Below are 27,843 nucleotides of genomic sequence, written 5' to 3'. Positions count from 1 at the left end.
ACTTCTGTACATTTACATGTTTGTATAAAAATACAAGTAAGTACAACTTTTACACAGATGTAGATTATATATAACAGAATGCATGTCATCTTCAATGAGGCTCTTCCTTCTAAATCAGGCTTTATTTGAGGGGCAAAAAAGATCCAAAGAAAAGAGATGGAATAAAGATGTATAAAAGAAAAGAGGCAGGCTGTTGCAGATGTCAGGACCCAATTTGCATGAATGGCAAAGGGCTAAATTGTAGGGGATGGGGGGAATCTACGCTCCACCCCCCTCACCCCGCTTTTTTGGGGCGAACTAAAAGGGAGTTGTGATGCCCATGACTGCCCCTCACTCAGCAGACAGGGATCAGTGGCTAATGAAGGGCTTTGGGTCTCCACCAGACATTTCACACTCTCTGCCTCCCTGACAACTCCACCCTGCTCCCCCTGCCCTCTAAACTCTGCAGTAAAAACTGCGGCTGCTCCTCCCATACTTTTGGAATCGAATGGGGCTAATTGGTCTCATAGGTAATCTCGGTCCATCACTCATTTCTTCATAAACAAATTTACAAACTTGTAGTAGTGCAAACCTTGCTCGTGTCTACCAAGACTGTACCTTTTTTCTTTCCCTAAATGACACAATGGAGCCATTCTTATTGGATAAAGTGCAAATATCGACACTACTCGCTCTATTATTTATTATTGTTACAAAAGAAAAACAGGGCTGGGTGTATCCAGAGAAGCATACCTAAATCCTAGGGTTTGATGCTGCATTAAATATTAAAGAACAGGTATTTCCCTAAAGTAATTTGGTCTTTGTTGAATTGAAACAAGTATGATCATTAGTAAAACAAGCTGCTTTTGAGCTTGTGCTTGCAAAAAAATACTAAGTTGCTCTGCTTTAGAATGATAATGTTACGAAAGCTTAAACTTTAGAGATGAGATAGCAAAAGAAGAAAGGAGAGCATGCAGAATAATCATATGGATCCATCTGCTCGTGAAAAAATGGCTGCATAATCCCCACTAGGAGCTATTGTATATCAAAGACTTCTACCAAAACTAGACAGAGCAGTTATATGGTAGTTCCCTGTTTAAACTGGCTGTGGTTTCATGATTCAGAACAGTTTCCATTGTTTGAGACTATGTATGAAAACAGGAGTCACTCTTTACCCTCAATTACAATTAAAAACCAAACAAACATGCTGTTTCATACATAAAGAGGATGAAAACTTGGATTTATTACAGACACCTGATGGACAGTGGCATCAGAGAAGAGTTTAACAGATATGGAGGGGTTCTACGTAGAGCAAGGGAGTTGAAAGAGTAAACGAATTAAAAGGTTTATAAATCAACAAGTCAACCATCAGATTGTAGCCTCTGCTCAGCAGCCCTCTCATCAGCCAAATGCCATGAAGTTTTTTTTTTTCCCTCCCCGCTCTCTTTTTTTTTCACACAAATGTCCTGGAGGCAGGGAACAAAGCGAGCAGAACTGATTACTGCACTGTTGCTCCGCTCCGCCAGTCTAAACTCTGTTTGGCTTCCTAATGAGCTCACTAAAAACCCAATTCATCACCCATAACCCCTTCTCAACCTGCCTTGAAATCCCCCATTATGGGAAGTCAAGGACAGTCCGTTTACAGGCTTTGGGCTGGGGTCAAGGGCTCTAAGAGGTGGATGGCAGTGGCAGCGGCCAAGGTTATTTTGACACAAGGGATACTTCCAATGTGGCCTCCCCTAACCCCCCAGTACAGTTCACCAAAAAACATTAATTTCATTCCAACTTTTTGTCCTTTTTAATTGTCACACAATGTTGATTTCATGCAGTAAAAAGGATATTTATGTTTTCTTTCTAAGCGGGGCATGTTATTTTATAAGTCTTACACCAACCATCCCCATCTCTTGCGCCCCCCTTTTAGCAAAACCAGCGGTGTCCCAGCCTGAGCAGAGGTATGTCCGGCTTGATGGCTGCAGCAGCGGGAACGTCCCGTTCCAGTCAGCTTTCGCACCAGAGATTTCAAATTTAATACCCCTTCGTCCCATCCCTGCAAAGACAGGAATTTGGTGGGAATGCAGTGGGGTGGGGGTTTGGGTTTAAAAGAGTGGAATAGAGTTGGTCTATTAAAAACGGGACAACGGAGAGTGAAGTGTAAAACAGACAGAACATTGCAGGTGTATGACACACAGCCGAGAAGATGGGAATCGGGATAAGGAAAAAAAAGTCTGTTGATTGGAGGGTTGCTATGGTGGAGTGGTGGAGGAGGAGGAGGAGGACAGGGTTGGGGTAAACTCCCACAGTTCCTCATTACATGAAGCTGAAATGATCCTCCTGACACCTGGGCTGTAACCAAGAGATTACAGAATTGATGAATCCTTGGTTTAAAATGCAGCTGTTTTATTCTGCTTTAGTAATTAATTCTTTTTCCGATAACGTATTGATTAAGCGTAGCCCCTGATAAAGTTCAAACTGAAAGAGATCCCCTCAGGGCTTTGGGTTGGCCTACTCTAGAGACTCAAGGAAAACTTCCTCCCTTCACCTGCATCTATTTCTCTCTGTCAGTGCAGTTTACACTCATAAATTAGTCAGATCTGAGTGAGGATCTTGCTTGGTTGATACTTGCTTTCTTTACCCTCTTCCTGAAATGTTTCCTTGCTATTTTTCAGAAATCACACCCACACAAATGCAGATGACCCGTTTGTCCATCTTGCACATATCACCAAAACATACATTTGAAGAGTTCCAGCTACATGTATTCATGGGTGCAGTGCCTTCACCTAAGTACTGCCTTCTAAGCTTCCTTTGCCCCTCCACCCTCATTCCCATTGTCACCCTAGCATGAAATCATGGTGTACAGAATGAAAGCATCTCGTTTTGTCAAACTACTCTTAAATTCTTTTTATCACTGAATTTTTCATACAGCTGTGAATAAGAGTGATCAGCAGAGGGTGGAGTGGGTCTCTTCAGACAGCCAACAAGCAGAGAAATCAGATACAGCTTTACAAGAGAGTCAGCCGCTCTAGTCTTGTCAAGACCCTTCACCTAAAGGCTCCTTTACAAGTCAATAACCAGGGACCAACGTCCTCCACAGGGCCTTGACACATATTCACCTTTTCTTATAGAAAGCAGACGCAAGGGGGAACCGAGAGATTTGATTCCATTGTGCAACCCTTAAGATTATTATTTTGTATGCAACTATGGAAATAACTCTAGATTTCTACCATGAAAAACCTTTGTGGAAATTTACACAATTTTCTTTCATAATTTTTTCCATAATTTCCTCCATCCTTGCAGTGAACTACATTTATTTCTAATAATAAAACCCGGACTCTTCTGACACCCCCTTAATACACAATGCCAAATAACTGGTGACCCCATGAAGACAGAAGAGTCAGTTAAAAGCCTTTTTCAATATTAAAAACTAATGAAAGAGTGAATGAATTATGAAGGGAGAAGGGGAAAAATATAATTAGAATGTGGAAGTAGTGCTTAATACATTTACTCGAGACTATTTCCTTTCGTTAATGGGACTGTAGCAGGCAGAGAGATGGTTTTGACGAGGCTAGTATTGACTGTCTGCCCTGCTCCTTAAGGTAAATCCAGCAGGTCATTTCATTAAAGCCCAATTCCATGGTGCTAATTTTGATTTTAGGGGCTTGACAGCTGTTGGCATGTGGAAATTGCTATGGCAGGATCAGTGGGAGAGGAGCCTATTACTGCTGTGAAAAAAAAATACAAATTAGAGCTACAGCCTTGCTACAGATTAAAGCTACTCTGCCTGGCTGATCCATCCAAAGTTGAATTTTGTTGCAATCCTTAAGTTTTCAATAACCAAAAAAGGGAGTATGAACAAATGATAATGTATCATGCAAAAAAGGTCCAAATCCAACAAAGGTAAAGAAATATGTGCATATACCTACTTACATGCATGCCTACTGTCGCTACTGTTTGTGATGTAATTATATGTTAGTGAGCAAAGAGTTTGAACATTTTGTATCAATGTAATCAGTTGCTATGAAAATGGCTCTATTACATGTTTTGGCTAACTCATAACCACAGCTGTAGTCCAGTGAAGATCATGATAATTCAGTGTGATTTTTTTGTGTTTGTTTGTTTGTTCTTCATTTTCTAAAAAGACAATCCTCCTTCACGTGTAATGGTTGGTCAGGCAGTGAGATGGACCTAACTCACAGTATTAGCTGTTAATCACCCTGCCTTGCAAGTTAATATGCAGCATTAGAGTTCCAGGAGGAAGAAAAAAAGAGCCCCTTGTCCGATGCTTTTAATTAGCAGTGATCTGCAGCTCTCAGCTTTTTGAAGCCCTTCATTTCCTTTTGTTTCACCCTTTCTTTTCTTTCTTTTTTTTTGTATCTTATTTCCTTTTTTCAGCGCGGCATCTGCGATTGACTTTTCAATTTTCTCCTCACATCCACTCCCTGCACTAAAGGTAGCACCAGTGCCTCCACAGTGGTACCCAGCTCAACAATACCCCCAAGCCCACTCTCCGAGACGCTGGCTGGGGAGCCCTATGAGCTGGGCCAGCCCTGCAGCTCCCACCACCCCACCACTCACTCCCCACGAGACCAAAATCAAAGAGAGCAGCCCTTAAAATCTAACCATGGGTAATGAGGGTGCTCCAAAGAACAATAAGCATATACACCAAAGGAGAAAGAAGAGTAGGAGTACAAAAGAAAGAGAGATAAAACTATAGGAATGTTGGCCTGATATTGTTCTTGAGGAGAACAAGAGAGAGTGTTGGAGGAATAAAAACCTAACGATACTGTGTTGTGGGAGAGAGGGCAAAGGGCCACAGCTAGTGGTGATGGTAGCCGGGGCCATGCATCTATCCAACCACGTATCTCGACTCAAAACAACAAGGGGGTCTGCCGCATGCCTCTGGAGCCGAAGGGAGCCAAAGGGAGCACGACTAATTTCTGCACAACAATGGGCCTGGATGAGCACCCACACAATGGCAGGTGCTTTGAATAGCAGCAGGGCCCTTGCAGCGGGGATCTTCTCCTCTCCCACTCCGAGGGCTTGGGCTTTGGCTTGTGTAACCTTTCATTTTCAACCAGGCTTCCTTTTGACTCATAAAGGATGAAAATGATCTCATGGGGGGCCAAAGGAGTAAGAGACAGCCAAGCCTGAGAGGCACAATTCAGGCCAAGTCTGTCCATGTTTTCTGTTACATGTTATCTGCCTCAGATTTTTTTCTCTCCCCCTTTCGCATTTTCTTAGCGCTCTTTTTTTTTCTACCCTTCAAATTATCTCCTCATTTGTTTGCTTGCTTTAATATAACTTCACATTTTTTCCACCTCTTTCTCTTTTTTCAGTGACTGTATTTAGTGCTGTTGCGTTACTGCAGTACTTGTGTTTGTTGTGTTGCGGCTGCTGCTGCTGCTGCTGCTAAACTGTCCTGTAGGCCATGATGCAGTGGAAAAAAGGCAGTTTTCCCCCAACTTAAGAGCATTCTTTCCGGGGTCACAAGGTCAGGCTTCACAGATGTCTCCTGCAGACACTGTTGTCAAAGGACTGCATCCCTGGGAGTAAGTATTCATACTAAACAATGCAGCTTTATCCCTCACTTTGGGAAATGTAAAATGTTGTTTTTTTTTGTTTTGTCTTGCTTTTCCTACCTTTCTGTTTTCATTGTTTTATTTTTGAATGAAGCCACACAGTGAGTGCACTTTTTCCAAGGTGGAGTTTTTTGCGTTGGGATAATGAAAGAAAGCGCTGGTTATCACAAGATAGTGGTGTTTTCTGCTTGCTTTCATTCCTTTAAACACTCCCCGTCTCCATAAGTTTCCTCCAATTGTTCAAATGAGGCCTTAGTCATCCTTGCCTGATGGTGGAGGGAAAGATGCTTTAAAAGGTCTTTCTCATTATGTGTTGCCAGGAGAGAAAAATGAAAACATGTAGTAACTGTCCTGAAATACACACTGAGAGACGGATACAAAAAACCCTTGGGGAAGCAAGGTTGAAGGCAAACAAAGAGTAACCCTCAATGAACAGAGAGGCAATATTTGAACTAGAGTATCTCTGTGTAGCCTCAATCTGAGCAAAAATTGTAGAGAACAGAATTCCTGAGCCAAACAGCTTTCATTAAAGGGTAATCAGCTTCTGCACTGTTAAAAGGCGGAGTGTAACACTGATAACAGAGAAGAGATTGCACTATTTAACATGCAAGTTCTGCCTCAGAACATGGAAAAGTGTGTAATTGGAACAACATTTTAAAAATCCAGGCACTGAGCTATCCTTGAATATCTTACTCTTTTCATCTCGCTTTCCCTTGTTTCTTTTTCTCTTTCTTCATTTGATATGGCACTGTTGCTTCCCCCCTCCAAACATCTCCTCTGTATTCGGCAAATTGATAACCCTCTAAATGAATTATGGTAAATGCGTAATGAAGGTTTTCTCAGCTTCAGCCCTGCAGCCAGCCAGGATGGAGCATCTCGTTTGGCATGTTTGATTCGTTTTGTTGCGCATTTAGCCCCAGTGTTCCTTCAGAGTGCTCACTGCTTGAGGGATGTAAATAAGAAATTATCCTTGCTGACTAACGTGGCTAATACCTCCTCTGGGGTAATCAAAAATTATTAGTCGCTCGCTTCCAATAAACATTAGGGCTCACGGCGCTAACCACTGTCAAATCGCTCACCTCTGCCTGCTCCCCAATTGCCATAAAATGGGTGAACAAAAGTGATCAGGTGTGGAAAAAGCACCCTGGCTACATAGAAACTGAGAGACTGCGGGGCTCCTTTTATGCCTAAAAAAGCAGCCCTTGGCTTTAAGAGTCATTAAAGCATGTACTAGAGTGGGAATCAGACTAGAAAATGAGCTTATCTTGCATAATGCCCTCAAAAGCTTTGCATAAATGTGAAAGATGAGCGCGTGAAAATCAGCAGCAGAGAGGAAGAACCCGGATTGTAAGACACTTCCTTTATCATCCTCCCACTCTCTTGGACGATGGCAGCATGTTAAAGCACTACCTGTAGGGTACAGCTGCTTTGCTCAGTTCCAAATATTCTTCAGTGTGTAAACCCTGGTTTACACAAGAGAAAAACCACACAGCAAGTGAACAAGCTGTAGCTAGCCTCGCTAAGCCACTCTACTCAACCGCGTGCTGTTTTTTGGAGGGACCTTTGCTGTGATGTGGGGTTTGGACATTAGGGGGAGGAGAATTGGGAAGGTGGGGGTGGTGGGAGAGATTAAAGAACCAAGGGAGGCAGAAGGAAGAAAAGAGAGTAAAAGAGCACAAGGGCCATTGGTCAAACACAAAGGGGAAGAGAGGGAAAGGACATTTGAAGTCAGGGTTACACTCCAAATAAGCACACCTTAAACGGCCCTGTGTAAGCTGGCAGTCAGGGTTTTTGGAGTTTCCCTGCAGGTGTGCTTTTGACAGACTTGGCCTCCATAACCTCTCTCTGATCAAGAATGAGGCCCAGGGTTGGACACAGAAACCAGTGGCATCTTGCTGTCTGTGCCTCCCATTCTATGTCTACTGCACACACACATGCGCGCACACGTACATTCTCCGTAAACACACACACCAAGACACTGCCAGACAAGAGGAAAACAAATCTGGTGAGAGCTAGAGCGATTGGATTATCACCTCTTAAGGGTGACTTCTTGGCTGACCCCCTTCAGGCTAGCCTGCTGAAACAAGACAAAAAATTTCCTGGGAAAACATTCTCTCCCTTTAAAGAAGTGAAGCACTGTCGTCCTTGTGAAAATGCAATGACGGCAGCATTAATGGACGTGGAAATGCCCTTTGGGGCAAGTGCTCAAATCCCTTTTAGCCATATTACATCAGACCCCTGTGCACTCCTCATCATCACCACATGCACTGGTGTAATCAGCAATGGAACATGGGTGTGTAAACCCACTGTATAATGAACTGCTACAACAGCACTGCACTCTGTCCTTGTTTTTTGCCAAAGCCTGTGGGTGAATGAAAAGTCTTTTTTTTTTTTTTTTTTTTTTACTGTAGTGCAGTCCTGATTACTTCCCTACAATATTGTTTCCTCTCACTCACTCTCAGATAAACTGGTCTTCGTCTACTTGAGAAACAGAAGGAAAAGAAAGAAAGAAAAAACGTATCCCCCAAGCTTTCGCTTAATGGCGCACAACAGACATTCTCCTCAGCTGCTGTCAGAATAATCTGGGTAATTTTTTCCCTATGTTCTCCAAACATTAGTTTGCACATTAGGCTGACCCAGTTAATGTGCCTTTCCTGCTGTGCAGGACCCAGTTCCTGGCCAAGCTTGGCCAGGCAAGCCAGGTCGCGCAAAGGGTCTGCTCATGATTATGGACCAGAGGGACTAGGCCTCATCCAACGTTAAGGCAGAGGGGACAGGGAGGAGAACAGAATGAGGGAAATAGAGAGCATAGGAAGAGGAGTGGGAAAGGCTCGAGCTGTAGTGTGGACAGAGGGGCAAGAGGTGATTGGTGATTGTAGTGGGAAGGCTATATTGCTGGAAGCTGAGTGGCAGGCAACCTTATACTGAGCCTCTCCTTCGTGGTTTTACATCTGTAACACACGCTAAGAAGAAAGACAGAGACTAAAAAAAGGAAGAGAGAACAGAAGGGAGGAAGGAAAGAGGGAGCTGAGGGAGCTGATCATTCTCTTTAATCACATTTTGGATGAGGGCCAGGTAGTCTACAGAACTGAGGGCAAGACAGAGGGGTGAAAGAGAAGAGGGAGAAAGTATAAGAGGGAGAGGGAGGAAGAAAGAGAAAAAAGTCAGAGATGGAAGCATAAATGGAAAAAGAAGGGGAGAGGATGGGAAAGTGTATGTACATATGGAGAGACACAGAAAGGAGGATGGGCTATAGAGCTTGAAGAAAACAACCTCAAGTGCAGCAGTGCTTAAACTAGTGCACACATATGCCCACACATACCATGTCTGTGTGTATGTGTGTGTGTGTGCGTGTGTATGTGTGTGTGCAAGAGAGAGTGACAGTCGTTCCCGTAAATGCCCGCGAATGCTGAATCTAGCAAGAATCTGGTGTTAGAGCAGAGGCAGAGAGAGATCCATTTTAAAACTATGTGCATTAACTATACTTTTCCCCATAGATTAAGCACTCCACATGAATAATTTAGCCTCTTTTATGCTAATGGGATCATGAAAGTATCCCCTCCATACTGTTTTCTACCCCTCCACAGCAACTCCTCTCAGCTTTCAACAATGGCCCTGCCCCTTCCCAACAAACCATCGGACAGACATGCCGCACTGTTTTCACAGCAAACACCTGACTAACATAAGGCTGACATGTAGGGACAAGGCTAAAGTTGCACACGGTAGCATATTGAGAAACACTGTGGCATTGTTGTCCTTATTAAGCTGGTTTGTCTTCAGTTTGTTCTCTGTTAAATGCAGTTCTTGCAACTGAGTAATATATATGGCAAGTTTTAAGTTGAATGCACCACATGGCTGCCTTTGGATGAATGTTTATCTGTTGCTGCTGAGCAAGTTTTTCAAATGGCTTCTGAGGTAGACTGCTCCTCTTACACTTTCTGAATGCTTCACTGTGGTTCTTTGTGTTTTCTTTTCAGTGGGGAAGTGGACATATCCTGAGTGTTTATGTCTTTTTCTTTTTCTTTTTTTTTTTGTTCAACTTCTGCCATCACCCACTAAAATAAACTTGTGCACACTTTAACAACACATACACACCCTTGTTGCTTCGGTATTGTGTTGTGGTGAGGTGGGGGCACTGTGTGAAAATTATCAGTGCTCCAACAGCTGGGAGTGAGGGCCATGAAACAGCAGGGCTTGGGTCTGCTTTATTGTTTATCTGTTGTTTATGGGCTAGTGTTCAGCTTTAATTACTACACTAAATTAAACTCTAACAGGCACTTAGAGGGAACCAGCTAACGCATGCACATGCGTGCCCATACACACACACAAACCATATATTTTATATACAACGACACACCTCACCAATCACTCCAGAGCTGGAGTATATGCTACTAAAATGTAACAAGGCTTCCATCTTGTGTTTAGCAGAGATTGTGGTGTTATTTCTGTTGTGGTTACATGTTTCTTTCTTTCTGTCTATACCAACATTTTTGGGACATTTTAAGCCTGAAGCATTGCTGTTAAAGTACAAAGATAAAGCCAAAGGTTCTGAAAATGCAGAATTCAGTAAGCCTTGTTCATGCTGGGACACCAAGAATCGTGTCCCCACCAGGAATGACCTCTCGCTAGTGAGCTCAACCACAAAGGCCCTGTCGAGTGGGGCCCCTAGCCAGGGCCAAGGGGGCTCACCAAACTCCCCACACATGCACACACACACACGCAAATGTACCACAACACCATCAAGCGCAGCATGCTCCCTTGGAGCCGAACACTCAAGCTCTCCCTCTCTTCTCTCCCTTCCTCTCCATCTCCGCCTCTCTCAGTCTCTCTGGGGAGTCTGTCTATCCACAGAGCGTAGGGATTGTTCAATTGCTGAGAAAATGTACAAAATGCTTTCTCCTCTCTTCTGTAGAGCCATTTCCATCTACAGTAGAATCTGGGAACTGTACAGAAAGCTCCTTTGCCGAGCACTCAAGATGTCATCAAGGATTTGGTCTTCATGCATAGCTAATAATTACAAGTGTGGACTGGAGCAGAGGCGTGCACATACACACACACACACTCAGATTTACACAAATACAAATTCAGGAAGAGGGGGAAAACATTACCTACCAGGCTAAATCAGTGTTGGGGATTTGCAGTTTATGACTGAGTGCATTTGACTTTACTGTGTTTGGTGTGGGCAAATGTGCAGAGTATTTCCCTACACTGCTCCATCACACTTTGAGTGTTTAACATATTACAGACACCTGCTAGGAAACGAGTGCTATCTTAAGGCACGCACATTCATCAAGTTTAACTCCCTGCAACTGATGTCTCTATGATGTTTCTAGATAAGCTTGGAGGAGCTCCAAAGGACTGTTAATCAAAATGATGTGCATGCAGAGCCAGTGAAGTTATTGCGTGTTACCTTCTGAACTATCTCCCCTTAACCGTTGATATTTGTTTATCTAGTCAGAACCTAGGTCACTCTCTAAGAGGCAGAAAGAGAGGGGGCAGAATTGGTCCTGAGGGGGTGATAATTCTTTTTTTTTGTTAGGGAAATTCTGTGTCACAACCTTTACTGATGGCTATGAGAAGGCTTGTGCTTATCGGTTTACTTCTTGATGCTAAAATGTGTGCAACGATGTATGTTTTGAAACTTGTTGACCTTTTTTCTCTTTTGTCACGGGCTTAGAAAAATGCTCACAGTTGAGACGCAAAAACTTAAACTCAGTTCGTAGCGACCATCTCGAGTCCTTTTTACACATACAGTACTTTTTGGGAAATATAAAAAAAGTTATTTAGCGTTACTGACATTTATTTCCTAGCCAAAGGCAGAGGAATAGGTAAAAAAAAAAACTTTTGATTTGGTCACTGTCAGTAATGCCTCAGTATTTGAAAGAGGACTAGGCTTGACCCTTATATTCCACACAGGGAAGCTTCTGGATCTATTATTGAGCTAAATGTTTTGCAAGTCACAGGCAAAAATAAAGCAAACCTTTAAAGATGGTACACTGCAAAAAAAAAAATTTTTGATGTTTTTCTCGGCAGCTTGAACCAAAGAGCACTATGGGTCTCACGCAATCTTTCACTCACCCTTCCTCCCTGACTCTCACCCATCTATTCTGTCTTCCTTAACTGATCCACATTGTCACCCCTTTTAACAGGGGCCAAGCTGTTAAAGACCCCATTACTGAAGTGAAGAGCACATTTTACATTTTCTCAGTGGACTTGAGAGTGCGGACTACAAATTTTATGTTGAAATGTATTGAGAAAGGGGGCGAGTTCATGCGTGGAGTGGAAAAGAGTAGGAGAGAGGAGGGGAAGGTGGGGAGGTTGGAGAGAGAAGGCTCTGTCAGTATGGAAGGGCCAGAGTCGGGAGTCAGCGAGCGCTTCAAGCGTTAACGTAATTGCAAGAATGTGAAAAATGAGGCGGCGGGGCTCCCGAGCGGAGCGAAAGGTCAGAGCATGCCTCACACAAAACAACTGGCTAGAGGACGGCCTCATTAGACCATTAAATCAGTTGCCCTTGGTCTCTTTCCCTTTTTCTCTCTTTTCTCAGATTTTTTTCCTTGATTTGCCAACTTTTTCACCTTTTCTACTTTTTAACCTCTGTACTTGAATGACTCTTCCTTCTCCCTGTTTCAAACCTCTGCTTCTTTCCTGAGCTGCTTACTTAGTTTTTATCATAAAACATTATGAGCTGCTGAACATTGCATTTAGCATGATCTAGTCTAGGTCTACGCTGGCCAGTGCATGGAGCTGTACCGTAACTGTCTTTGGCCTATATTGATCCGCTGTTACTGGATACGGAGGGGAAAGGAGTCGATAAGTGCTCTGTGGATTACAGGTCACTTGTACTTATGTGTGTAAGATAATCAATAGGCAGTGCATTTCTTTCTCTCATACCCCCCTCATCTTTTGGCTGCACTTCATCCCTGATGCAGCTGCTCTTGCAAAAAGCGGCGCAGAAATAATTCTTGTGCTTTGTCATACTCTGTTTTTGACCTTATTTAACTCTTGACATGATTTTGTGTTATGTTTTTAATTTCTTTTATTCCTTTTTTAAAAAAATGTTTATTCATTGTTAATGGCTCTCATTTAACACGAGTGCCCTATGTATGCTGCGTGATAGTAAGCCCAGTGTGATTTGCACTTAATGTTGCTCAATATCTGTCAGTACAAACTCAGTATAACTCACAGTATAAACTCAATAAGGAAAACAAAAAGAGAAAAATCTGGAACTAACACATTATAATTCACCATCTCTTCCTTATGCCTATACTATCAGATGCACCTGTTACTTAATCAAAGCTTATCATTATCTTCCTTATTCCTACTAGCTTGACAACAGCCAGTGATCCAACTGATACTGACACAGCCAACCACAAAGGTCAGCTACGGTTCTCAATCTGTGGTCAATAATTGTACAAAAGCTGCAACTGCTGCTTGTGTCTAGAGAGGAGAAGATGATTTAAACACCCGCACCACAGAGGACGCAGCCCATCGATACATTTGATCGCTTATTGGCAAAACGATAGCCTTGAACAGACACAACAGACATGTTCACACGGTAAGTGTGCTGGTGAACGTGTGTACTTGAGCGAGTTTGTGTGTGTAGAAAGTGTGATGAAATTCCATGAAAAACTCTGGACATTGCCAGAGGGCATATAGAGAAAGAGACACAAAAAACACACACTCTGCCGCCAGTGGAAGGAGACTATTGGTGCATTCAAAACAAGGCGAGGACAGAAAAAAAGAGAGGTCAGGTGCTCATCGTCTGTTCTCTTTGTCTAAGCAGCAGTTGCACATTTTAAGCAACATGTCCAAATTACATGTCAAAGCTGATACACGCCGAAACAATAATGCAAGGCAGACAGCTGTGGCTTAAACACACTATCTGTAATGAATTCAAATACATTTGTTTTTAGATGCATTTTTACTGTTTGGCAGGTCGAGTGCAAGATAACACAAGACTCAGCAAGACATAATTATGGGCTGTTGTGCAGGCAAAGTTGATATGGTTTAAATTCAAGCAAGAACTGGCAGAAATGTACAATTAATCACCAGCCTTTGTTCAGCTCTCTAAATAGCAACATTTTGGAAAGCCTTTTACAAGGTTCATGCATTACAGTAGTTGTGCCCAAGTGTTACAGTGGATAAGCACGTTCATTTTTAGGTGTGACTGTGTTTACATGGACGGGAGTCAAAAAACGGGATAATCCAAAGTGTAAAAGCAAGGTCTGGGGCATGTGTAAAGAGGCATCTATTCACTATAGATTTCACATTAGACACAGCTAAACTGAAGTGTTGGCAACTCATTCCACGCATGAGGATTAATGTGTCCTACATGGATATATATGTATGTTTATGTGTTATTGCTTGAGTGCACATGGACATCCATGTATCCACATGTGTGAGTGTGTAGGCTCACCTTGTTCGCTGCTGTTGTCACCGCTCTGTGAAGCGTGTCCCCCGCTGGAGGGCCCCGGTGTGCCGGCTGAGTGTGTGGAGGTGGCGTCATCGTGGTCTCTCCAGGAAGCTGGGTTCTGAAGTTTAAAAAGGGAGAAAGCGAGCGTGGGATCCATCCATCCATCCGTGCATCCAATCACATTCCCCATCCAAGCCACAAGGCAGGAGCAGAGAGAGAAGAGGGTAGAGGACAACCACAGAAAAAGAAAAAGTCCATATGAGTTTGCAAGAAACATGAGAGTGACATCTGTAAGTGTCTACAGTCGCTGTGATGGTCCTTGGCCTGCTTACATTCTCCTGGCAATGAGAAGAGCCCTACTTCTTAGTTCCAAACTAGAAGACAATCAAAGAAGCTACAATAATCATAGATGAGGAAGGAAGGAAGTAAGATGATGCTCTAATGCAGCTGGCTATAAGTCAAAACACTGTAATCAAAGTGTTTCATTAATGCATGAGAGCCAAACACAGCACAGTTAATGTGGCGGTTGATTTTGAGAGCTGCAAGTAGAGCACTTGTGAATAATCGTCTAAACACACATGGCAGAGCCCAGTGCTGTTCATTTATACCATAACCAATTGAGACTTCCGTGTCAAGTGAGAAATAGAGAGGTAAAAAGTCCAAACACAACCACAGCTGCCATTAATCATTACCACTGTCAGAAATGAAAATAAGATATGACAGTGATTCTCCTGCTAATCTGCCAAAAATGTGTGTACACCCACACAGACATACACACACAACTACAAAAGCTTGCAGAAATACACTCATCCACACATGCTAATGACATAATAGAGCAAGAAGTAAAAAAAAAAAAATACATGCGTGCGTGCGCACGCACTTTTACATATAAAAAGATACTCTGAAAAAGTGTTGCATTTCTGTTGGGTCATTTCAAAGACATTCTCGTAAACAAATGAATAGCTATTTAGGCAACTTTCTTCTTTACTGCCTTTCCTTGTGCCTTTTTTTCCCTCCTCTTCCTCTCTTTCCTGGGCATTCCCACTGCCCTCTGAGTGCACACAGGCAAACAGGATTTTCTACTGTACAGGAAAGGCTTTATCAGTGCCACATGAAGGCAGACTAGAGGTGGAATTTCCTCTGCCATTCAGGCTTTAGAGAGACAGACTGATCACGTCATTTACTACACTAGTGCCCGCAGACACACAGGCTCAATCAAATACACACAGAGTTGATACAGACTCATAGCTGTAGACCCTAGATAGTCTTTCCCAATTTAACATGTCACCTGAGCATGATGACAAAATGTTGGCAAGTGCGAGTCCAACGTTGTCTGGGGCCCGGTAGAAGCAGCCCCTTGAGCAGAACCCAAGCCAAACAAACACAGGCCTTCACCAAGGCTTCCCACAAACCTCAACCCACTTCTCAGTTCCCACTGTGTGTTTTTTTTTCTCCCTCAAACACACATAAACACAAATACATACATACAAAAGTAGAGGGAAAATGAACACCCCACAGAACATTCCAAGAAAAAGACAATTTTTACCATTTTGTCCAACTTGAGTTCCTGATGAACTTCTTTTCCCTTATCCCCCGCCACAGAGGAGCCCGCCTGCCCGCCTGCCTGCCTGCCTGCTTTGGTACCCCAGTCAGAGTGAGCTGTACTGGAGGAGGACAGACAGGATAGAGCCTGGAGACTAATGGAGGTTCGCAGGGAAATAAAGGCTATAAGACAAGCTGCTACCGAGGTCCCTTGGGCTCACAGTCCTGATGTGCTGCTGCTTGTTCTGCAGCGGAGGCGAGGCTGCTGCTATGCCTGTGAGCGAGGCCCTTTTATCTGCTTGTTTTTTGGGGAAGGCGGGCTGTTTTCTCAAACAGCTCGAAGCTGAAAACAGCAGACAGAAACACACAACACCCTTCAGACCCTGCGCTCCACTCAAGGCCCTCTCAGCGTCAGCTGTTCACCGGATGGCAATCAGATAAAGAGCTTGGAGAATTACTCATGAGAGGGGTAAGAAGACAGGGTGAACAATAGCCCATGCGTGGGTTTTAGCCTTCCTTAGTAAGCCAAGAGAAAAGTGTCCCTGCTTTGAAAGGGATAGGTGATTGTGATGTTTTCACTCCCTGGACTACTGATCAGCACATGGGAACAGGGTCTGTTGTTATAGTAATTTTCTGTTTTTCTCAATACAGCGCAGGCTGAGTAAAATCACTAATGTGGGAAAAGCCCATCAATCCCCTTGTCTCTGTCATATGGCAGACGGAGGGAAGGAAGAAAGAGAGGTAAGAATCCCAGACTCCCAGAATGCATTATGTATTTAAGCAGAGCTGGGCTATGTACTCTCAGAACGAGCTGTTGTTGTTCTAAGAGAAGAAAATGAGTGGGTACTACTTCCTCACGATGAGACACCCACTGCCGGCAAGGCACAAAGCAGACCTGAAAAACTATGCGTGCCGCTCTCATACACACTTGTTCTCTTAGCTACGGCCACAGTATGGCTTTAATGCAACAGTGGAATCGATAGGACTTAATTTAGCTATCATTGCAGAGTAATGTGTCATTTTTAATGGTGCTGGCACTAAATTAAATTCAAAGACACCTCAGCTAATGGTGTGAAAGGGAATGATATTTTGCTGTGATTTGCTACCCTGTGGATTTAATGTGCTTGTATGCTGGGATGTAGTTAGAGATTTGTTAGTCTGGCTCTTAAAGAGCAAAAGGAGGTCTGCAGCACTTTCTGTGACCAAATAATAATATTAATAATGCAGTGGATACTAGGACCAGAGCACTCTCTTCTTTTAATACCTTTTAATACCATGGCTCATTCATAACATTGTCGGCAAAACAAGACAGCGAATATCAAAACAACAGTGTTAACTTTCCACGCAACACAAGGCGACAAAAGCAACAGCCTTTCCTCTGCATGAATAATTTAAAGCGCCTCTCTGAGCTAAGGCGGGTGCATCATCAGACACTGTGCAACACACACAACCATTTTGTCAGAAACCCTGTGGGTCTGATAAAGTTCAAACAAGTTGTAAAAAGAAAATTCTGTCATCCAAACAGACTTCCTCAACCTACACAAGGAGTCCTCGAAAAAACAAAGGAAGAGGCTAGATAGGAAAAAAGAAAGGCCTGTAGCCCATGTGACTATTCCCTGAAGCCGGGCATAATTAGGAGTCAAACATGGTTCACTCCATGCTCTTCACTAATTGTGTTAAAGAGCAGTGTTACCAGGAGGAGGAGAAGAACACTAGCAAGCAAATACACATATATGTGCAGGCAGGAACGAGCACACAAATGTACACAAAAGGACTAGATAGTGAGTTAGATACAAAAGAAGCACGGTCTCTAGGGGCAGCCTGTTCTATTTGCTGGGGTTAGCAACTGGCGGCTGATAATACAAGTTGTAATTAATATAAAAGCAGGAGACAATATGGGAAGGAAGGCTTGTAGTGCAGCCTGGCCACAGGAGAGCAGGAGAATGCTGCTGTCTTTTTTGCTCATGTCCCCTGTTTCTCATTTACAAACACCTGCCTGGCACAATCTTGCCTTCCTTACTGCACTCTGTCTACATCCCAAGGAATTTCAAACAAAATTGATTTAGCAGCGTCATTGAATTTCCCTCAAATTCCCTCGAAACCTGGAGGGAACGGAAGAAATCTGTCTGTGTAGTAGCAGCGTAAGGTAGGCTGAGAATGGCTAACCTTGTGGGTGTGTGTTTATGTTGTACTACCAGTGTGACAGGCAGCTACAGGGATTCTGTGCTCAACATGTACAGAATTGCTGACACATCAGAAGCACACAGGATCGTAAATCACAAGGCGAGCTGACATTTCAAGACACATATTGCCGCATGGCGCAAACAGAGAAAGAAAAACTCCTCACACAATTTTTTCCTGGGTTAAGCTCATAATTATACGCAACTACTTCAGAAAAAATGTTGGTGCGCATCTATTGAACACCTGAGTATTTACAACACCCTCAATTATCTGGAATATAAAAAGTCCTTAATTTAGCAGCTAATAATTCACCCTGGCATGTTTTAACAGACAAGAGGGATAAATTGATCATATTTAAGCTTGAAAACTTTCTCTGGGGCGAAGTCTCTGTTGAGAGCCACACAAAATATGCAAATATGTCCTCAGAAAGAAGAGATTATCATGAGAAAATTTGAAAGCTACTTTGATTCATAGGCTAGCCATACATCAAAATGATGTTTCTCAAAAAATGAAATGGCATATAAATGTCAATATAAGACTGACATTTCATAATGGATAATTCTGCTTTCATTTATGCCTTGTAGCAAATAACTCAAATATATGGGTTTTCAAATTAGCATGTAAATTTATGCCCGTTCAGTCGTTAACTCTATATCTTGTATTTCAATCTAAGTAAATGTACAAGTATTTCATGATCCTAAAATGACTAGTGAGGAAATGTTCATTGCAGTCATTTTCAGAATAAAGGGAGGGGAGGGTGGGACATGCAACAAGTGAGCAGAGCCTCTCTTCAGCCACAGTCGTGATGATTAGACATGCCTGCCAACAGGACCCTGCCTCTGAACACTAATCAAATCAGAAATGTATGGCCAGACATCCAAACTTCACAAAACAATTGTGCAGAACAGTCAGAGCGGCCCAACTCAGCAGTTTTCATCAGGTTCAAAACGTAGTCGTTCCCCTAGGAGAGCAAAGCTTGTAGAATTAGACCATTTCAAAAACGGAGAAATTCCACGCTTCAGCAGACCAGCGTGGCTTGAGGGCTCGTTGGCCACAGACAGAGGGCTGCACCGTGCATGGTGACGTACAGAAATAGGACAGGACATTACTGAGCACCTATCTCTGCTAATACACTGTAAATCATTGCTGAGGCTCAAGATGAACGATTGCATTTACTTGATTGAACCTGATATCACCACATCTGACCATATATCTGGTACAGGACCCCGAACCTGTAACCGAGAATCAGAACAGAAAAGGCTTTTTTTCCTTTTCCCTCCATTTCTAGCTATGCAGTTTGAAGATATGCTACACCATAACTATGGGAACTAGTGTAACTCCCCGAGGAAAGCTCTCAAAAACAAAGCAACGGGGACTGTGAATACTGCAGAAATTCTATATAACAAATCTGGAACCATGCAGAAATCCAAAGACATTCTCAACAATGTAATACATATGCATAAAGGGAAAAAATAGCCTTCTGCTGATATGTAAGACTGACTGAAGAAGCGGCACAATGGCACAAGAAGACACAAAGGCTAATTTATTAGAACAGATAGTACTCAGACACTGTTAATTCTATTTGTCTGCCTAATTGGATGTAGCACAGAAGAGACAGAAATTTTATTCATTAATTAAAAGACAAGAGAGCAAACCATTGACAAGTGCACACACCAGCCATTTACAAAACTACACAGCTCTGTGTCTTTTTCCCCCCCTATCTCTCTTTGTGTGCAATCCAACATCTTTTTTCCCTCCATTTAAATAGGATGGAGTCAATGTGAGGATTGGCAATGAGTTAGGAAGCCTTGGGTGGGCTACATGGTTGAGATAGTCACTGCCAGCAAATAAGGGAAATCAACAGTGTCAGCGAGGCCTCATCCTGCTCTCACTATACCATAATCCAATCATCTGCACGACAGTGCTGCATTCAAGTGTAAATAAAACTGTGCTTATTATGCTCTACTATCAGGTATGAAGAGGGGAGACGAGAGGAGACGAGGGCAAAAGAAAGAGGCAGAAAAGGAAGGAGACATACATAAAAACAAGCTCAAGGTGCCGCCTCCCTCTCAGTGAAGAGCCTCATCATCTCCAGAAAAACCAACTTTCTCCAAACGAGATGTAGCCCAGGGCTATATATTAAAAATGCATATCAAAGCAAAGAAAAATGGACGTGAGAGATTCTAACTAAATAAATTAGCATATCTAACTATCAAACCGCCTCCCTCTCCTCAATGAGACAAGGACAGAAATGAATAATAAAAAAACAGAGTCCAAGACAAGTGAAAAAGGAAAATTTAAAAAAGGGAAAAGAAAGACAACTAGGGCAGAAACTATTTTCATTCAGCAGTACAGTTCTTAAACCAAATGCATTTTTTTTTGTGAATTGTGGCTGCACTCTTGTCAATTATGGAAATTACTGCTGATTTTCTCACTGAACACATTATCACCTTAACAGTTGCACCTTCTCCAAATATTTAAAGAGAAAAAAAACGCAAGCACCATGAAGTGGGCGCGTGTTCTCACACACTGTATGGTACTTTATTTTTAAAACTGAACTATTAATCTGGGGTATGAATGTTTCCATAAGGTGTAACCATTATTAAAATTCCCTTTCACTTCAAACAAGGCTCTGAAAGCAAACAAGGAATAAAAAAAAGGAGGGGGGGCTCTCCTTTGCTTTAGAGAAATTCAGGCCAGTAGTTGGGTATAATAAAAAGTTCAGTGGTGCCACAAAAGTGAAATAAATCCCTCAAACCTTAAATGCCTAATTAGGTGGTCAGTCCAAACGACTCCAAGATAAATAGCCTGTCATGCAACCTGCTTTGTTTATTGCGGCCCCTTATTTGCTTTATTGGCACATTTAATTTTCTAATTATCAAAATATTTCTTACAAGAGCAGCGATGACAAAGCTGGTGTCTGAGCGTTGGAGGCTCCATCGGAAATTGGCTTGAGTATCAACCATCTGCCATGAAACTAAACAGGCCAGTTTATCTAATCTCTCCAATATAAACAACAGCATGCCTCATTTCTACACTTGTGTTGGAGGATCACAGTGTTGCCGTTTCTGACCGTTTCTGAAAACCCAGCATCGCCCTGTGTGGACTAACTAGAGCTCAGCTCACCTGAAGCCGCGCGCTGCGTGGTCCAGTGCAGGCGACGGGCATCCAAAGGGAATCCACTATTAGGCCTATGGCCAGACCCAACAGATGTAGCGCAGAGACTTTGCATAACACTTAAATCTGCTTTAATTCCTAATAGGCTTGGCCTTGTGCTGCACAGATATTAACCAGTCACTTTGTTACTCTGTAGCCGCTCATTTTTACTCCCACCAAAACATTAACAGCTCTATCACAGGCGTGCGGGACGCAGTAATTCACAGATATCAACTCAGTACCACGCTGTCAGCGCAACCCATACACCAGACGGATATTCTCTGTTTACTACGCCGAAAATGCGCGATTTAAACTAGAGAATCGATCCTCAAATTTAAAGCTACTGTACTTCAGGTGCATATAATTGAATTCAGCGTTATGGAGCCTCCGGCCATAAAACGGGGGAGCAGAGGAGAAAGCAACTGCAGAGCAAACCACACGGCAATCGATACGAAACAATTAAACACATTAACATCAACAGCAATGGAAGGCCTCCAGACGAGCCATCATCTGGCTTGTGAACTTGACATTGGTAAACCCCTCAGCTCTGAGATCGCTTTCAGTGCAGGCTACCACTTTCTCCACCTCTTCAGCAAAATCCACAGCTCCATGCGCAGGCCATATCAAGCTGCCATGCGTAGCCCCAAATGTGAAGCCCTTTTCTTTTTAAATATTGGCCCAAAGCTAGAGCTTACACGACTGATACCCTGCTTTAACGTTAAACCTGCGTAACAGATAATTGCCTCACTTTTTTCTTTCCCAACGTGCAGCGCTCCATAATGCGCTCCAGCGATTTACTCACACGCACACAAACACGCTCATTCAAATCTCCAGCACTCACAAGCAGGCACGGACGCATTATGCACACATGACTGCTCCTAATCAAAAGACTAAAACAATAACTCAGTCTATTGTATCACATGTAGCTTTTGACCCCAGAACATCGATCGGCAGATCTCCCTTGCAGAACAGAGCATGCTCTATTTACTGACGGCGCAGCAGGGTCAAGCAGAAGCCCTAAGTAGCCCCAAAGTTGGCTTTATGAGAAACATCAAACACTCTGATTATTCTACAGAATGCTTGATGTGTCAGATGCATGTGGAAATAGAGACCCAGCAGCATACATATCCGCATCAGACATGAACAAAAACAGCACGTCACGCATTATGAATATAATAAAGGTGGCGTTACTTACGTGATCTGCAAGGTTAGTCGACGATCCCGAAAGTTCTTCGTGATCTGATTTTGAGCTGCCATCCCGTTCGTCAATAACTAGATCTATTGGCATTTTTCCTTTCAAACAGCTGATGTACCGGTGACAAAAATTGTCGCAGAGCTCATGCACCTATAGAGAAGAAAATAAAAACACCTTTTCAGGATGGGGAAACGCTTCAGCCAGTCAAAGAATAACTCCAATTAAGGGGCATTATCGGCAGCGAGGAAACAATAGTGAAATTGTTGCAGTGCTTATTATTCTCCCGAGACCAGAGCAACAAGTTGAACGGCAAAGAATAAACAGCATGCCGTAAGCTGGCGAGATAATGAGCGACTGAAACTAAATCTGTGGATCAATAGCAATGTGCAACGTGGGCACAGAGGCTCTGACATATTTCATCAATAATTACCTCAGCCGCGTCAATTATTGGCTTCATAAAACAGCATATTTTATTCAAATTAAAATCTTTAAACTTTTTCTCAATGCTTTCCGGATGCATTTCAGATATCTCTGATAACTACAGCAATGCACAGAATTTGATGCACATTTGACAACATCAGTATGAAGCTTCTTTTTTTTTTTTTTTACGCAAGATGGCATCATTCGCTCGCCACAGGTTAAAGAAAAAGACTATATATTCATAAAATTTACCTTTTCTAATTCCAAGAGGTGAAACCGTAATACTTGTATGGCTTGAATCATCTGAAAGAAAAAGCAAAAAAAAAAAAAATTTTTAATTAATAAATTATCACAATTAATTTGACCAAATTGAAAATATTAAATTTCTTTCACACTTGTACAAAATGATCAAATAAGAATCATCAAAACAGTATGGAGTGCACAACAGCCAACTGTGAAGGAAAAAAGAAGTTGCATCTCATAATCTGATAAGTAATTAAACACCGGTGAGCTGCAAAGGTCTTAGATGAGAAGCCTGAAAAATGACAGCAAAGACTAATGTGGTCACGCAGCTTCACATCAACACGGATCTGATATCTGTGCAGAAGTTTAAACCCTGTGTTCACATATTTGCTGCTGTGCACACTTCAGAGTATTGTCGGAGAGCATGGCGAGATAATCTTGAGAGACAGAGAGTTGCGCTTACCAAATTGTCCAACTCTGGATTCGATGAAAATAAAGGTTTTTCTGCTCGGACCTAAAATAACACAGCAAATGTCAAAGTTAGTGCGGCATGAAATGACAGGAATGTTTGTCTGTTTGTTTGTTTTTTTCTTTGTTGCCCTGACTGTAGTCAGATAACACATCTTAAAATTTCATAAATCAAACTCGCGAGTTAAGAGGAAATTCTGCAATGAACACACAAATATATTGCCAGCATTATTTTTTTTTTAATTTCTCTGCGCAAATATGTATGAAGGAGGCAGAAAACCGCGTGCCATAACGCAGCCATAACATTCAGTAAAATGCATTTATCGTGTTGCAAAAAAAAAAAAAAAAAAAGAAAGAAAGAAAAGTGACCTGTTTGGCAAACACTGCAATGTCCTCATTGAAGGAGTCTGAGGAGCAGACATCGCCGCCTGCTACGCCGGGCTCCCTCGGAGTACACGTCGCCAACTCGCACTTCTCAAAAACCAGTGCGAGCAGTGGGAATAAAGGGTGACTGCAAGAGGGGGAAACACAGCCTGAGTACAAGCAGCAACAACGGCTCCATAATGCCCACTGCAAAAAATGGCCCGTTAACCTGCATCTGTGTCCGCTTTTCTTCCATTTCTCCAACTTCCAACTCTTAAAATCTTACACAAAACGATAAGATATATACTTTTCTTTTGTATTTTCCCTCTCCCTGGACAAGTGGCAACAACTCAAAGACAACACGGGCAACAACAATTTCATCAAGTCAATTCTTTCCATGGGGGTGTTTTTTTTTTTTTTTTTTAAGTTGAAAGTAAGTCAGAGTGGGCATCTGGAATATTTTCACTCCATGTCTGGGAAAATTTGAGCCTTTTTTTTAAGCTTAACGTGATATAATTTCACTGGTCGAGGCTGACATTTCTTGCAGTGCAAAGAAAAGAAAGAACGACCGGGAAGTCACGAAAACTCGAACACAACAAAACAAAAAAAAACACGCCCGACACAGTCGACAGATGTCACTGGAATTTTTAAAGAAAATATACGGTCTGCAAAAAATGACATAATTTTGCAGTTGTTCCTCACCGGAGAGTTTAATGTGCCCCCTCTGAACGGGCCTACAGCTTTAACCCATTACATAATTAAACATGGTTCAAAATGAACTTTCAGTAAGTCAACATCGTAAGACAATCAAAAGTCATTTTTCTGTGTAAATTATAATTCAAGAAAAAAATACATCCAGGACAAGCGTTCGGGTCATGAAATCGGCTTTAGGCTCTTTTATTTCTCTCATTTAGATTTATGGGAGTATGAACGAGGGTAAACTTTGCTTCACATATTTAAAAAAAAGGTTGAGGTGGATTTACTCCACGCTACCGCCCAGATTACATCTGTGGATTATAGCACTTTCTGTGGACGCATCAGTGGGCCAATAGCTGTAATAATATTTTAAGTTTTGCCCTCTCCTGCTCTGTTCGGAAATTATCTTATGAAAGTGGACTTAAGAAGACACACGGTGCGTTGTAACGCAATCTGTGTGTGTGTGTGTGTGTGTGTGAGAGTGAGTGTGTATGTGAGCGTGCCACTGAAAACAATTCATGAAAACATTTCAGGCGAGAACAAAAGCGATTAAATTAGTCCATCTTGTTTTCCATGTTGGTATACAGTTGGCAGTAATATTGAAGCGAGTTTGTTACTAATGTTATCAAGTTAAAATATAGATTTTTACTCTAGCTCCCAGCAGTCTGCCACTTTCGAGATAGGACTTTTGAGCTTCCATATTATTTTACAAGCTCAAGGCTCTTACTTACTGCAGGCTTGACGATGCCTTGTACAATGAGTGTAAAATTACACATCAACAAAACTCCCCGAACCAACAATGGGGCTCCGAATTGCGGTCAAATCTGCACAAAAACACTGTTTAAAATGAGTGGTGGGAGAGAAACTCTAACAAAACAAAACTTACAGAAAAGATGAAAACTTCAGGAGGGGGGAAAAAAAAAAAAAAAACAAGAAACCTATTTGGACGCGTATTCAGTCCGTGCAAACCTTACCCATAAATTTGATCTTTATCCCTCTTTAAAACGTCGTTGACAGCAGAGCCCATGCTCGTGGGCATAACGTTTGGGTGAGGAGCGTGGGCTCCGTAGTGCTGGCTGGCGTGCAGCGGCGGTCCGTGGTTCAGGTGGTGGACCTGGGGAAGCGGCCGGGGAGCATGCGGGTCCCCGTACATCGACGCCGGGACTCCATCCATCCCACCGTAATGGGCCAGCTCATCGTACTGGGAACAGAATTAGAGCAAAAGTGAGCGCACTTACCGGTTACTTTTTCAGCAAATGTGAAAAGTACAAAAAGCTTGCCGTCTCATTCTGAAAACACGCAAAAGGAGAAATCTACTAAGCCGCTGGCTGGGTGAGCACGCTGCAGCCAGGGCAGAAAAAGTGTCAAAAGTGTGCGATATTGGATCTGTTACACGGTTCTGTCTTTACCAGAAACATTACAACTTAGTCGCTCCCCTCTGTTCGCAGAGTTTCGTGGGTGAAAAGAGCGAATTAGTTTGGAGTCTCCTCTGAAACTGCTCCACGACTGTGGAGGCTGTCGGTAAGAGCAGAGGCTGTCACTTCGCTTGGAGAGTGAGTGCGCTGCAAAAATGTCAAATATAGCAGCTTTGATATGAATACTTTGTAAATTTGCCAGCACACGACAAGAGGGTAGCGATACGAGGGCCTCCCTACAGTGGGTCTGAACAGGTAAGTGTTGGAGATTTAAAACCTACCCTTTGCGCCATCAGGCTGCGCTCCAATAAACTCCTGAATCTGTCCGTATATTTAATATCCCAGTCCCGGTTAGAAAGTGATTTAGTGGCAAGATTCCTCTTTCAACCAACTTTGCGAATTGTCCTATTCGCCAGTGTGGTTCAGCTGAAATCGTAGCATCAGGCAGTTTTGCAAATTTTCTTGGTTTCCCTCTTTCCTTGAAAAAAAAAGAAAAAAATGCGCCAAAGTGAAGGTTACAATCGGCCCATCAACAACCTGCATGTATCTAAACTGTCGTGTCTCATGGCTTTTTGCCACTCCAGCTGTCAATCAAAGCCAGAGGTTGTCAAGGTAATGAATGAATGACGGTTGGTGATGATGTTCAAGAGAAGGACGAATCTTTTTTAGTCCGTTTTCATCCCGCAAGTCCGCGTCTCCTTTAATGCCTCCAGATCGCTATCTTGTTTTATTATCACTGTAAAAAACAAACAAAAAAAAGAAGTAAAAAGCCGTAAAAATGAAAAGATTGCGATTCGAATCTCTCTTCTCTTTCCCCCCGTAGGTATTTCGTCTATCTGGCGAGACTGAGATGAGTGAGTGTCAGCGAGTGTTGGCAGGTTGGCTGCTAGCTTGCTTATAGAAACAGAGTCAGTTCGCAGCGCTGAGCGGTGGGCGAATGAAATGACGGATCCCGGAAGTAGTGGTGGCCATAGCCAGTCCTACAACAGCTCCAGAGAAGAGAGAGGAGAGACCAAATCTTGTGATATGCAGAGTATATGCGAGGCACAGGGACGACTTCAACTCCACACTGGGGGTAACAAAGCTAAAAGCAACACAAGCTCCAACTCCCACCCAATTCCTTGTTTCGCCGAGAAGAGTCCTGAAGAGAAAGAAGAGGAGGTGTAATGAGACAGAGCGGACACTTAGACTGCTGCGAGTTGAATGAAACACAACAGAGACTGAACTTTGGTGCATGAATTATAATTTACGCTTAAAACAAAAAAAAGACAATCTCAAAGCGGAATTACGCACTAAGCACCCAAATCTTTAAGCAATGAAAAAAATAACCTCTTAAGTAATAATTGAACTCGCAACCATCCATATGGTCAGTGATAGAGAAATAAACTGTTTTAAGTCACCTACAACAAAAAAAAGCCAAGAAATATGAATGCTGGGTTTAATGCATGAGCGCTTACTTGTTGTCTGTTTTGTGTTTATAAGCCGGTGTGCATACTTAACATCTCAGTAATACCTCCTAATCTTGCAGCTAATTATTACTCTGCTCCTTTTTTTTTAGCAAATTAAACGGCAGGCAGCACCCCTCTAAGCCCAAAATGAACTTTTCCAAGAGGAAAAAAAAAGCTTTTGTGGGGAAAGTAATTTTGTACGTTTCTTTCGTCCAATCCCCTCTCTTGATGGAAACCCGTGCCTTACCTCAGAGTAGTCAATTATCAAAGCTCCCCAAGATCATCAATCATGCGAGGAGATTGAAGTTTAGAGGAGGAGCAACGCCCCGGCCATCGATTGCAGTGAAGCCCTTTTTTGGAGTCTGAGCACTTTTACGCACCAAACAGGAGCAGGTCATCTATCCCCTTTAATATTTAGCTCCATCAGTGCTAATATGCCATCATGGCCGTATTGATAGGTTCTCACATAAAGGCTCCATTTGTAGCTCCGTGGCATTTTTGATGGTGGAAATTAATTATTCACAGGCTAGGATTAAGGTAGACACACGCTCAGGGAGATGGGTTGTAGCTACTGTTGGAGGGTCAATAAACTCCCAACAAACAAAACACTGAGCAGCGTTGTTCCGGGTCGATTACAGAGAGAGCCGTTTTACATATATATTTTGTTTTTCTTTAAAGGAAAGATGTTGAATAAATGAAGCCGTGACAACAGTTATGTTTGTTGGCATAAAGGAGGGGGGGGGGGGGGGGA

The 27,843-nt window shown here is 42.6% G+C and overlaps 1 protein-coding gene across 8 annotated transcripts in view; it reads right to left on the bottom strand.

Moving 5' to 3' along the window:
* The window catches only part of meis2a (Meis homeobox 2a), a 76,774-nt gene extending 50,136 nt beyond the window's left edge, over positions 1-26,638 (bottom strand). For 4 of the 8 annotated variants that reach the window (XM_075488137.1, XM_075488140.1, XM_075488141.1 and 1 more), the window contains exons 1-7: positions 25,926-26,637; positions 25,204-25,430; positions 23,540-23,681; positions 23,166-23,216; positions 22,712-22,762; positions 22,040-22,189; positions 13,969-14,083 (exon numbers count right to left, since the gene is read on the bottom strand). In XM_075488137.1, the coding sequence (XP_075344252.1) occupies positions 13,969-14,083; positions 22,040-22,189; positions 22,712-22,762; positions 23,166-23,216; positions 23,540-23,681; positions 25,204-25,430; positions 25,926-25,937 (748 nt within the window). In that variant the 5' untranslated portion in view covers positions 25,938-26,637. Of the gene's footprint in view, positions 1-13,968; positions 14,084-22,039; positions 22,190-22,711; positions 22,763-23,165; positions 23,217-23,539; positions 23,682-25,203; positions 25,431-25,638; positions 25,733-25,925 lie in introns of those variants that run through there. The other 4 variants (XM_075488138.1, XM_075488142.1, XM_075488144.1 and 1 more) reach the window with 2 other exon arrangements.
* Between the last annotated feature and the right edge of the window lie 1,205 nt (positions 26,639-27,843).

Source organism: Odontesthes bonariensis, chromosome 17, assembly GCF_027942865.1.
Source record: "Odontesthes bonariensis isolate fOdoBon6 chromosome 17, fOdoBon6.hap1, whole genome shotgun sequence".
Lineage (NCBI taxonomy): Eukaryota > Metazoa > Chordata > Actinopteri > Atheriniformes > Atherinopsidae > Odontesthes > Odontesthes bonariensis.
Note: the sequence above shows the minus strand (reverse complement) of the source record. Positions and strands in the feature narration are given on the sequence as shown.